The sequence below is a fragment of the Halichoeres trimaculatus genome, unplaced genomic scaffold (assembly GCF_033239565.1).
Source record: "Halichoeres trimaculatus isolate MK-OKI-2021-1 unplaced genomic scaffold, fHalTri1.1 fHalTri1_scaffold_4, whole genome shotgun sequence".
Classification (NCBI taxonomy): domain Eukaryota; kingdom Metazoa; phylum Chordata; class Actinopteri; order Labriformes; family Labridae; genus Halichoeres; species Halichoeres trimaculatus.
Genome location: NW_027437182.1, coordinates 25,387,896 through 25,401,087, shown reverse-complemented (window position 1 = coordinate 25,401,087; position 13,192 = coordinate 25,387,896). Strand labels below are relative to the sequence as shown.

The 13,192-nt window shown below is 39.4% G+C and overlaps 1 protein-coding gene across 1 annotated transcript; it reads left to right on the top strand.

Annotated features, from left to right (window-relative positions):
- The first annotated feature begins 1,423 nt into the window (after positions 1 to 1,423).
- Positions 1,424 to 10,753, top strand: map2k2a (mitogen-activated protein kinase kinase 2a). The gene is made up of 11 exons (XM_074668173.1): positions 1,424 to 2,197; positions 2,391 to 2,601; positions 4,175 to 4,321; positions 4,455 to 4,532; positions 4,844 to 4,895; positions 6,839 to 6,963; positions 7,547 to 7,760; positions 8,377 to 8,441; positions 8,547 to 8,608; positions 8,810 to 8,855; positions 8,962 to 10,753. Exons 1-11 carry the CDS (start codon positions 2,109 to 2,111, stop codon positions 9,070 to 9,072), a joined length of 1,200 nt encoding a protein of 399 aa, XP_074524274.1. The 5' UTR covers positions 1,424 to 2,108; the 3' UTR covers positions 9,073 to 10,753.
- The last annotated feature ends 2,439 nt before the right edge of the window (positions 10,754 to 13,192 follow it).

The window sequence follows — 13,192 nt, the reverse complement described above, 5'->3', positions numbered from 1 at the left end:
GTAGGGAGAGCAGAGAGCTGACAGGAAATGAGGGGAGAGAGATGAGTGACCAGCAACAAAGGCTACTGGCCTGACTTAACCCTCTAACACCGTGGTGACATGTTTGTTGATTTAAACCCCATGAGAATTGTATTTATCTGTCAAGACAGGGGAAATATAAATCACGTCTTGTAAATCAAATCTTGTCTCTAGAGTGAATTAATGTTATTATGAAGGAGACGTAAGAATAGTGTGCTGTCACAAGTGTTATACTGGATGATGACTCTTCAAATTTACACAGAACTTAAAAATATTTTTCTACATTGATTGTAAATGTAGCCCCAAGACCTAAATATAAACACATTATTCAGTGGTAGGATGTAAGAAACAAGCTTGGCTTCCTGTCCCAACATATTGAGGGGCAACAATCAACTAACTTGAACATTACATTTAAGTGACAGAAAACATGTGACTTACTGTGTAGTCCTTTTTCTTCAACAAAATTTGACTTGTTATAGGGTGAGGAGCACTTAAGCATTTTTGTTATAAACAGTTACACCAACACTACGGTTTAAATGATTAAAACAAGTTCAGTTTTTCTGTGTGCAAAGCTTTATAATCAGAATCAGAATTGCCTTTTTTCGCCAAGTATCTTCAAGAACTTGACTCCAGTTTTAACTGCACTCTCTCAGTGCAATAACTGTAAATAAAGAAAAAACACACTAAATATTACAAAATTAGGAAAAATAGAGCTAAAGTAGTAGGAAAAAATAAATGAATCAAAATAATAATAATAATAAAAGTAATATTAATTGTAATAATGAACTTTGTGCAGAGAAGAATAAATTACATGTTTAAGTTATAATGTATTGATATTATTATTATTATTATTATAATTATTATCATAATAATAATAACAATTATTATTATTATTAATAATATTATTATTGAGAATATCTTCGAATATATGGGTGAGTTTGTAGATGGCAATTTAAAATATATGTATTTATTGTTATTATTATTATTATTATTATTATTGTTATTGTTATTATTATTATTATTATTATTATTATTATTATTATTATTATTATTATTATACTTTTATTTATTTATTTATTTTTTGAAAACAAACCCTCAATTGGTATTATTGAGAATACCTATTATTATTGAGAATAACTCTACGAATATATGGGTGAATCTGTAGATGGTGATTTAAAATGTATGTTTTTATTTTACTGTTTTCTTGTATTTTTCCCTTTTGAAGAATTAACACAAACCGTTCCCCGTTGATACCACTAGATAGCAGTCATGTACTTCTCCGCCTCTTCACTAACATCCATTACACACTGTAGAAAGCAACGAGAAAGGCTTTAATAGAGGCTTTAAGCTTATTTAAGTTAGAAAACTTGTAGTGATTAAAAAAAAAATACAGAAGATGAACATGTTCCTTTAGATTTCTGCATCTCTCGTTTCAACTTGTCAGACTGCCTCAGTCTCGCGCTATTTATGAAGGGCTCTCCCTGTGGGTGTCACTCAGGTCTGATGCTGCAGCTGCTGCTTCCTGTATTGAAGCACCACCAGCCCAAGCCAAAGCCCTTTTCTCTCCACAGTCTCACACCCTGAGCTCCAACGCGGAGGTATTTGTTGTTGCCGTCCTTCAGAGTGGACCCAGTGTAGCCTGTCTGTCGGTGTATCAGCCGTTAACGGCCCGTTGTCTTCTGATAAAAGCCGAGGAGCTGTACGTTAGCTCTGAGAGACGCAGGGCACGATTTTTCACTAGCTGGTGCTAGCTAGTTGCAGCTAGGCAGCTAGTCGCTAGTAGCAGCAGGTAGATTACCCTGGAAAACCAGAAAACCTGAAATGTATGTACTACGGAAGCTATAGATGTACCGGATGACAACCTGACTTCCAAAGGTCACCTCGGGATGACAAGGTTTACCGAACGAGCTGACTGACATGCAACCGAAAGTATACTAACTTTGCTAACGCTTGCTAGCCAAGTTACTAGCCCGTCTACTGAGAGCTGCTCCTTTTCCACATTGACTGATTTCGGATCAAAGCAAAGGTTGATTTAAAGCTTCCTTGCTAACGGCAGGTATCGTAGAAAGTCGTATAGGGTAGTTTTTGAAATGGCTCCCAAAAGAAGACCCGTTCCCCTGAATATAAAGCCCATTGGAGAGGGACAGGCCATCTCCAACACCATTGATGCTGCATCTGAGTGAGTAGCTCCTGCAGAAGTTCAGATGTTGTGTTTTTCTGTACATGTGTGTAATCCTATTACTTTTTCATTCACCTGATGTTATATTACCTGGCCAATTGACAACCAATCAAACAGACGTTACACTTATTTTTATGGTACCCTGTATCTCTGTTTATAAGACCTCCCTTGATCAAAGCTCTCCTCTTTCCAGAGCCAACCTCGAGGCCTTACAGAAGAAATTGGGTGAGTTGGACCTGGATGAACAACAGCGAAAACGACTGGAAGCCTTCCTCACCCAGAAAGCTCAGGTTGGGGAGCTAAAGGATGAGGATTTTGACCCCATATGTGAGCTGGGTGCAGGAAACGGAGGGGTGGTCAACAAGGTCCGCCACAAACCATCAGGTTTGGTCATGGCTCGAAAGGTGAGGGGGGCATTTTGGTAGAATATAGTTTGCATGTTTTCCTTGCAACATAACGCTGCATCTTCTCGGTGGGAGCAAAGTGTCTGTTACACTTTGTATTTTTGTTGCCTTCTTAAAGACATAACATAATGCTGAGGAGGCATGTACATCTCCTCACTTCATCTTTCACATTTGAAATGATATGGTACCAAAGCCCGGTACCCGGCAATTGGTAGTGGTACTTAACGGTACTAATTTTCTTTACTTTTGTGTGAGCTTATGTGGTAATAAATATTAATTTGTTTAATAACAAATACCATTGTTTTTCAATTTAGCACATTTATTTCTTGATATATAACCTTGCAATGCTGTGTTCAAGTCTAGCATGGAAAATCCTACACTCTTCTACTCCCTCACAGTCACAAGGATGTGTTTAGGTACCAAAACATGGTACCGTATGATTTTACATGAATCAGTACTCTGTTCTACAGACGGATACAACTTGAAGTCACTGCCATTTCAATGGGTGATCCCTCAGTCCCCACAGCCCAGTGTCCTTACAGTCCTATGTTACCACATTTATAAGATTTTTTTTTGCCATTCACTGAAAATCAGACTCTCTGTCCCCACATTCCGAGGACATTTTCAAAATTAGGTCTTGTATTCCTACTTTTCCCTTCAACTTAATCCCTATCCTCCCACAAGATTTTCTGGAAGCACTTTATAGAAAACGAGTGAATTAATAACTGGGTAGTTTCATTTTAATCAGCAGCAGCAAAAATCATCTCTATCATTACAAGAGGAAAAAATAGGCAGATCAAAAAGGGTTTCAGCTGAAGTAGAGCTTATAGATGCAAAACCCTTGTTTTTTTTCCTAAAGTCAGACAGACAAAATAAGATTTTGAAAAAAACATCTTAGAAATGTGGGAACTGTGGGAACATTGGGCCTAATTTAAAAAGAAACATTAAAATTCAGCAACATAGGGCGGTGGGAACATAAGCACATTCACATCTTGACAAATTTGTACAGTTGCCCAAGTTACATTGTCTTTTGGCTTAGGCAAAATAAAACAGCCTAAGTCACACGCATGACATGGGGAATTGTACTAAAGTCGTACAATCAAATGATCTGTTAGACTGAGGATGTAGGGGATTTTACATATTTAAATTAATACTTTTTTGTAGTGAGAAATAGTCCTTGCAATATTTTTATTATTTTGTCAAAATTATCATGCCTCTTTTTTTAATTTTTGAACTGTATTTGAGTTGTGCAAAAAAAAAAAGAAAAAAATCAATCAGGTCTTCACACAGACACTGGCTGCAATTTGTACAAGTACAGGCTTTTAGCCTATTTAAGAGCTTGTTGACATGATAAATCTCCCCCTAGCCAACCAAAGTTTTAAAATTAGTGAGTAAAAAAAGTTTTGGAAATTGTCTTGTGTCATTGTTTGATATTACCTCATCTTGTTGGCTTTGCACATTGTATTTGTGAAGAATGCCCAGCAGACCACAAAGAATAATAATGATAATGATAAATGAAATTGATAAAAAAAAAAAACACATCAGGTTACAGTCTCATGTTTTCTCCCCTCAGTTGATTCACCTGGAAATCAAGCCTGCAATCAGAAACCAGATTATCAGAGAGCTGCAGGTGCTGCATGAATGCAACTCCCCCTATATTGTGGGCTTCTATGGGGCCTTTTACAGCGATGGGGAGATCAGCATCTGTATGGAGCACATGGTGAGACACAAAGGCCTTTCTAGCAGTGATTGATGTGGTTGAATGTGGTGTTGTCGTTTGTGAATGATATCAAGGTCAATTGTAGTGTCTGAAGCACTTTATACAGTTTTTACTGTATATCTCTTTCCAACAGGATGGTGGATCTTTGGACCAGGTCCTGAAAGAAGCCAGAAGAATTCCAGAGGAAATCTTGGGAAAAGTTAGCATAGCTGTAAGTATTCTGTGCTACTTTAGTGTGATTATCAAACCGAAGTGAGAGCAACTGATCAGATGTGTTGATCATTTTCAAATTTGACTTGTTTAGTCTCTACAGTAGCTCAGCAAGCTTTGTGTTCGGTCATGCATGATTCACATCATTGTATTAGATTAACATACACGGGTATGTTGGAAGTCCAAATTACGCTGACAGAATAGTGAAAATGTTGTTTTTTGAATTGATTTGTTTACGGTGTAAGTGGATAGGATAGACATTTTTCCTTGATTATGTCTGTGTGTATTGAACATTTTTACCTTTTCCTACAGGTACTGAGAGGATTAGCCTACTTGAGAGAAAAACACCAGATCATGCACAGAGGTAGGGATGGTCTTTAGTCACAAAATGTCATGTTTCTCCCAAGACCCCCTGTGACATACCTACCCATTGGACCTCAGACATCACATGACTATCATGACAAAATACTTTGATCACTATAAATACATGCCATGGCACAGTGGCTTAGAACTACACTTGTTTTGCTTTTTATGTTGTTTTTTTATTTATGTTTTGGTTTACAGTAAGAAGGGTGAACCAGTAGTATTGCCACTAGACCAAAGCAAATTAGCACTGAAGTACATTTGATAGGCCATAATGCAGATAATAAAACAGATCATTAAGAATGTTTTGTGTCAGTTCTGCAAAAGCAAAAAAAAAGAAAAGAAATTCAGAGTGCTTTTATGTGGGTTTGTTGTGGATTATTTGATTTTTTCCATCCCTTTAGTTTACCCCAAATGGTTTCAACACAACCAACTGAATTTTAGGCCATGCAAATGCTAGAGTCTTAAAATCACATGGAAAAAAAGTGGGATTATCCTCTAAAATTTTCACCGACAGTGTTAGCTCTTTGAATCAGGCTTAGACATTTGAGCAAGAAACCTTTTCTAACATCATTTTTTGATATGTGAATGTGTTTTTAATTTTCTTATTAATGGTCTCTCATGCTTTTTTCTTCCAAATGCACTGCAACAACATCTTAAGAGGTTTAGTACTCTCTCCACAAGGCAAGCTATTATTTGGAAGTGTCACGAGCCCCTGATGAAAGAAATTTGTAGCATGAAGCAGAAAAAAAAGAAAGGCTTTGTTAAAACCATTATCTTGCATTAAAACGAAACCCCAAGTCTCACCACAGCTTGATGCTGAAAAGTTTTGGGTAGCACATTTATTAGGGCCTATGGGTGTTTTGGTAAGTCATGACGAAGACAGAAGTCAGACCCACACAGTGCAGTGAATTCCACAGTGGTACAGGGTCGGTGGTACTCCAGGACAGTTGTATGAAAGCTGTGGCGGTAATTACAGCCTCTCAAGATGTGATTATAGAGCAGCCGCGCCTTGTTGACCCCTCCCTTTGTGTCTCCTTCCATCCTTCTCCCGCTCTTTCTTGCTACCTCGTTCTCAGTCACTCCTCACATGTCTTTGGCCAGTGGGAGGGGGTCACACACCGCAGAGGACAGATTGCAGGGCTCAGTCTTACCCCATGATTTTGCAGGATGTGTTTCAGGGATGAGTGGGAAATGTGGAGGACCTGGCTTGTTTATAACCAGGGTCTGCTTGCATTGTAGGTAATCTCTCTCTGCTTGATTGATGTGGCCCCACAGACATAGCCAGGAGGATTGTGCATGCCACCCTAGGGTGTCATGATTGAGAGCAGTCCTGGTCTTATTACTTTTCTCTGACGTTGGTCTGTGTTTCAGGGAATAAAAGTCACAGTGTACAAAAGATAAATACAGACGCACAGGCCAGCATCACACACACACACACCAAACGACATATTCACACTTTATGATATTGTACTTGTCAAAATGTGTTTCAACACTGATTGTGATGTGAGATTCATTTTTTTTATTGTTTCCGTTTTGTGCATGGCGTGGTATTCATTTTTCTCCCTTTTTGTCCTCATAATTTGCATTTTGTATGATTTGCACCTATACAGTTAGGCTTTTTCATCCCTAAAATGGCAGCACAGTAACTGCACTTCAACTAATTTCAAGCCATCCAAAGGTTTGGCCTTTAAGTTAACAGTTTCTACAACCCCAGAAGGTACATTTTTGTGCACATGGTTGGGAATCACACAAGTTTCTTACATCAGCACATCCTTGTTGCAGTCTCCTCTTTGCTATTTGTTCAGAACTTTCCTCCCATCACAGTTGCGACACAAATTGAATAGTACACTGTTAACCATTGATGTGAAACAATCCACTATGAAGACAAGTCTCTGAAAACATGGAGTAAATATGTTTGCTTTGTACATCCCCCTGCCATAGATGTCAAGCCTTCCAACATCCTAGTCAATTCTCGTGGGGAGATCAAGCTGTGTGACTTCGGCGTGAGCGGCCAGCTCATAGATTCCATGGCCAACTCTTTTGTTGGAACGCGCTCCTACATGTCGGTGAGTCAGCTCTGCACGCCTGCACCCCCACCCCTTTTCCTCTGGCCCTATCCCCACTTTCCTTCTTCTCTTTTCTCACATTGCTCTTGTTCACTGGTCCCGCCCTCTGCCTTCTCCCTCTCTGGCCCACCCTCTCTCCCCTGCCAAGAAGTGAGGGCTGTGCCCAGGAAAGGGCTCTTTGGCAAAGACCGAGGCAACTGTGCTCTTTCTTGTCCTTTTTTCCTCTCACTCTTAGACACCTGGGGCTGCAGTGCTGAAAGCAGCTCATCTGTCCCCTCCTGTATGCCTCTCTAAAAGCACCACTGGTGTGGAGTCTCCTGCTTTTTTACCAAAACGCAGACCTGTATACCTGTGCTTGCTTGCCTATGTGAAACAGTTTGAAGCTACTCTGTGCTTCTTGCCAAACCCTCCCATCCTCTGTCCTGCCCTCACCACACCCCTTCTATCCTTGCCATAACATCCTACCACCCCCCTTCACCACTTCCTGTGCCTTCCACACCCAGCCCTCTGCCCAACCCTCTCTCTTGCCTGCCATCTTGGCTTTACCTGTTCCCTCTGACGTAGATTGTGTGTTTCTCAACAGCCGGAGAGACTGCAGGGCACTCACTACTCGGTTCAGTCTGACGTATGGAGCATGGGTCTGTCCCTGGTGGAGCTGGCAATTGGTCGCTACCCCATCCCCCCACCAGACACGAAAGAGCTGGAGGGTATCTTTGGACGGGCCGTCATGGATGGTTCTGAGGGAGAGCCTCACGCCAATATGCCGAGGTCCAGACCACCAGGCAGGCCTGTGAGCGGTAAGAAACGTAAAAACACTCCAGGAAAAATAGACATGCACATAAGCTCAACAACATGGGTGTTTCATCATCGATTGATGTGTTCAGTCACACAGTGTTTCCAGGGTGATCTCTCTGGCTGTCTATACTTCTGTCAAAGATTTTCTTTTGAGCAGGATATCACAATACTGTCTTTGGAGGAATTTATTACACTTTTTAAAATTACCTTTAATTTGGATAAAATAGCTTAAGTTTAGTAGTGTGACATTTTTCATTGCATGTCTCTCTAAATAAAGTGTAAAAGGAAACTAGCTAGACCCCAGCCCTTTAGAAAATAATTGGTTAGTGAGGACTTGTTCTTTTTTCTTTCAACAGCAAATCACACATTTTTGGCTGATTTTATTGACATGCATTGAATCCTGCTTGTCAGTATAACCACAGTTTGTATTCCTCCCAAAAAATGTACACATAACTTTTAAAGTGATAATTCTTCAGTTGGTCTTCAGACTGGTTCTAAATCATAAAACTGGTGCTGTATTCAGTTCTACTATATACAAGCTTCCTGGTATACATCAGTTTAAAAAGTTTTTCTTTGTGTACTTTCAAGCAATATCAGTGATATGTGGCTTTTCTGCAGGACATGGGATGGACAGTAGACCTGCAATGGCCATCTTTGAACTTTTGGATTACATTGTGAATGAGGTCGGTGGAACGACCCCCTTGTTTCCAGTTCTTCACACTAATAGACTGTCCATTTTATCATTTGTTTTTTTGTTTTTGAACTTTTTATTCTTCCTCCCTACACAGCCCCCACCTAAACTGCCACTTGGAGTCTTCACCAGTGACTTCCAGGACTTTGTGACAAAATGGTGAGCGTTGGCAAAGATTTTTAATGCTGAATATGTTGTGGTATGAAGACAGCAGTTTTGTTCACTAGGGGCAGGTTTGAGTGCTTGGTGGTAGCAATAACTAGCATAAAGCGATATTAGCTTTTTTTGGAAATGAATCATTTTAGCTCTTCATGAATGAATATTTTTTTATAATATCTTTGATGTCATTTCTGTCCATAGTCTGATCAAAAATCCAGCAGAGAGAGCAGATCTCAAGATGTTGATGGTTGGTATCAGAACTTTTTTCTAACTGAGTGAATTACTGCTATGTTGATTATTTGTGTATAATACCAGCAGAACAAAAATGATTTCCCTTTGGCATTTTGTTTCAGAGTCACACATTCATCAAGCGATCAGAAGTGGAGGAAGTGGACTTTGCTGGTTGGTTGTGCAAAACTATGGGCCTGAACCAACCTAGCACCCCCACCCGTGGCACTGAGTGAACAGGGCCCCCACTGTCCTGACACACCTCTGGGTCTTGCTTGCATACACATAAATACACCATACACATGCATACATAAGCCATTACACATCCACATTGGCACTTTTTTCATCTTGCTCTTGAGTAAAACGGTTCTTGGCCTCCCCCTCATTTATTTCTCCACCAGAAGCAGGGCCCATTGAGTCATTGTACTGTAAGACCACAGCTTCACCATGCCAGAGACAAGAGTAGACACAGCTCACTTTTCCACACTGCTACAGAGGATGTAAAGCACTGAAGGGCTGCTAATGTGTCAGCAGAAATGCATTGATAGAAAACTTATTTTGTATTGTTCAATATTCTGTATTAATCTTTTCTATGGAAAGAGGTGACGGCTTGTGGGACTGTATTTTAATAAATGACCTGCTGTAGTAATATCCAAACAGAATTCCCATCATATTATCGACTTGCAATTTTTTTTGTACTATGGGCCATGCAGCGTTTTTTATTTCAAAAATTACTTTGACAAACTTATTTGTGCTAAAATGACCCCTGAAATTACCTCCAAAATACGATAATCGAAATATGCGAGTACAGACGAAAGCAACTGGGTGTATTAGAAAGTCATTTTCAGCTTATGCTAAACTGAAAGATCACTAGAGATCAAGTTTTGGACAATGTCACATACCAAAGAGGGTACTCATGACTACTAAAGTTCTCAATGCCTGATCATTTTTGTATGCACATTCATGAACAGTATATCAATGTACCTTGAATGTTTTCTTTTGTTTTCATTCAGTGATCTACACTCTGAATGTGTTGACATTGTTTCCTCAGCATACATTTCAATTCACATCCCACACTATGTCTCGCACATAGGAGGAGGCATATGCTGTGGAGGCCTGATATATGCCAGAATGTCTTTATTGACATTGAGAAAACAATGCTCAAAATGTATTCATGGGATGATATAGCATGGTTTATTATCTTCTTATACTGTGTGTGTATTTTATTTCCCGAGATCATGATGGGGATAATTAGCTGGTGTTTTTATCAAAGCCTGAATCTCTGCTATGTCAATTTGAAATTTCAATCACGTTGGCTAATTTTTCTTTTTTTTTTCTCTTTGGTGTTGGTCTGTAGTTTACCCAGTGTATTTGGTTATGTTTTCACTGTACTGCTACATGTGGCGCTCCAAGCTTTGTCTTGGGACACAGCCAGCCTAGAAGCGTGCTTTTGGAAAAGACTTGGGTTAAAATACAATTGACAACCTTTTCTCTTATTTTCAACAAATTAACTGTGGTTGAAGTTTCAGCCGAGTTAAATTTGAACTCCAGAAGTTTTAAGTACTTGAAAGGGTTTGACAGAATGTTTTAACCCTTGTCCGTGTTGGTCACATGGTGGTGGTGGTGTTACTTGCTAGCCTGCCTTCTTGCTAGAGCTCTTGTATTCTCTGCTTATGGCTGCCCTTTCCTATTCCCTCAGAAAATGTGCATTCTTACAGAGCAAAATGAATGCATTTTCACTTGTATGTGTATAAAGATATATATATAAAAAATACAGGAGTACTATTTTGCAGTCTTAATATACAAATTTTTGATTTATGTAAATGACAAGGGAGAAGAGTCATTTTATTATAATATAAAAATGTGTTGGATATGGTTAAAATGTATAAAAAGATTAAAATAAATCTTATTTGTGAATGTACTGCACATTATTATTCATTTATGACCATCTTTCAACCCCACTTTTTAATTTCTATGCATCTGTCAACATGAGGCTTAATCTTGAAACATATTTTCTGATACTGGTCCTTTCCTCTAAATGTCTTTGAAGTCAGCACCATGAAGGATTAATCTAGATTTCTATATCATGGCCGAGTCATATGCCTTCGGGGCAGTAGCAACTCTGGAAACACTTGAGTCATATGTTGTTACTTTCATTCTGAGGGAAAACACAATTTAAGCTGCTTTCGTAGGAAGTTCGTATAAGCAATTGTTGTATCCTTTCTAGAGGAGTTTTAATATCCGGATTCGTTGCCAAATTTGACGAGCTTTTTAACTTTGGATTCACCAAACCCGCCAACTGTGCCGCCGACGCTGGTGCTCGTTCTCTGATTGGCTGTAGTGCAACGTTCACTGTAGCTATGGCAACCACACCTGACCTTACTGAACTAGCTAACATTTAGAGAACCTTCCGTAAATAACTGTCGGAGATGGATGGGAAACTTCAAGCAGACATCTTTGAGGTTCTTTAAAACGACCTGAGGTCCACTTTACAGCCTGTGCTTTAGAAAGTAACTTTTTTTTTGTTTTTTGTTTTTTTTTTACAGGAAAAGACTCATATTTGAAAATGTTTTAGAGGCCCGTTAAGTTACAAGGCAAACGTTTCTTTTACCGGTATGTGCACGACAGCAACTAGGACACGGAGGACATGTTCTACTCACAGACGTCCAGTATCAGAAAGGTAACTTAGCTACTAAGGGTGACCATTAGATAACCTTTTTCTTCACTCCGTGGGCGCATGCAAACACGGTGGCACAGGGCGACCACCCCCTAAAAGTAGCCTGACATTAAGTGAAAAGCCGCACTCTGATTTTTAAGTGCAAAGCTCACGTCTTTGTAGGAAACATAACGTAGTCCCTTCTCGTTGTTTAAAGCAGCTGCCGCAGCAGTAATAGGTAATTAAAATTGACCCCAGAACTTTTCATAGAGTAGATGAAGCAGGCAACGCTTCACTCCGGTGCTTTGTTATTGTATATTATATACTGTTATCTGTAGCACATATCGCACAGATATTACGTATTAAGATATCTCTTTTTAATGTGTTGAGGGTGTGCAGAGTTTGTAAAAACAATGCATGCTTCTTCAGACTCAAGCCCCACATTAAGCCCTGCAATGTCTTGAAATCCCCCCCCCCAAATGTCATTAAATCTTTATGGAGTTATGCTGTGTGGTAAAACAAACATTTTTTTTTTTGATAAATCTTTAATTTGATGAAGAACTGGTTTTATTCTGTTCATTACTAGTGAAAAAAATCCTTTTATAACAATTCTCATGAGTTACACCAAGCCATGATGTTTAATGATATCTGGCCACTTGAGTTGCGTTAACCTTCTGGAAGTGAACAGAAGTGACTGATGTTTCTACAGTGCTGTGCTGGTGGCTTGTCCCCTTGTAATTTTGTGTCAGGTTGCCAACTTAAGCTGACATTTGCAAAATATAAAGCTCCACTCGTCATTGCATTGCATTTCAGTTCCTCTTTGTAGTCACAAGGAGTTGAACTTGTTTGATTCACTCTCAACAAGCCCTGGGAGGTTTTAGCTTATGGGTAGCTCCTTCTCTTTCAGCATTGTTATTGAAACATATAGGGCTTAAATCTGTTTCATTTCCGTAACTTTGAAAATATCTAGGTTGTCTTATTGCCATATTTTTCATCAAGCCTGACCGTAGTGTTTAATGTTTCGATCTGTTCTGTATATCTTTTGCTCTTTTTTGTGTTTTTTCATGTATTGCGCTTAATTTCAGCTGCTTTGTTGGTATACTGGGCGGTTTGCATTTTCTAACCCATTTTTTTCTCCCCTGGACTTAATCGAAACCATAATTGAGACAGTGATGACAAACGCAGATTTGATGTGGGGTGTCTAAAGTTGGAGAGGGTTTAGTTTACTGGACTGAAAGACGACTTTGCCAGAAAGTAATGTCTGACATCACCTCAGACTGCCCTGTGCTTTGGGACAACCAGCAGTGACTGTTTGTAATTAAGGCAAAACTGAACAGAGGGTAACCTGTGTAAATGTTATGTGAAAAAGTGTATCCTACGCTTTCTCTTCACATTAGCTGTAACTCATCCACCTGCATCCTCTCTACTTAGCAATGTAAATCATAGCTAATGATGACACCAAAAAACCCAATGCTGCAATTCATTTGTATTTCTTAAGTTTGAAAGCTGTGTTTATGTTGAGACAGTGCTGAACAGTGCCCTCTAGGCAGAGGGTGTGTCACTACCACCTCTGCCAAATAGCCCCTTGTTTCCTCTGCATGGTTATCTGTGCTGTACCAACCCTATATCAATCTCCACTGCACTGTGGTACATTACTCCTGAAAGACTACAAAGCTGTGTTTACAGGCAGCTTTGTTGTG

Coding starts and splice junctions, on each gene's coding strand:
- map2k2a (XM_074668173.1), top strand. CDS start 2,109: ATGGCTCCCAAAAGAAGACCCGTTCCCCTGAATATAAAGCCCATTGGA. Junction 2,198..2,390: donor ACCATTGATGCTGCATCTGA/GTGAGTAGCTCC, acceptor TCCTCTTTCCAG/AGCCAACCTCGAGGCCTTAC. Junction 4,322..4,454: donor GCATCTGTATGGAGCACATG/GTGAGACACAAA, acceptor TCTTTCCAACAG/GATGGTGGATCTTTGGACCA.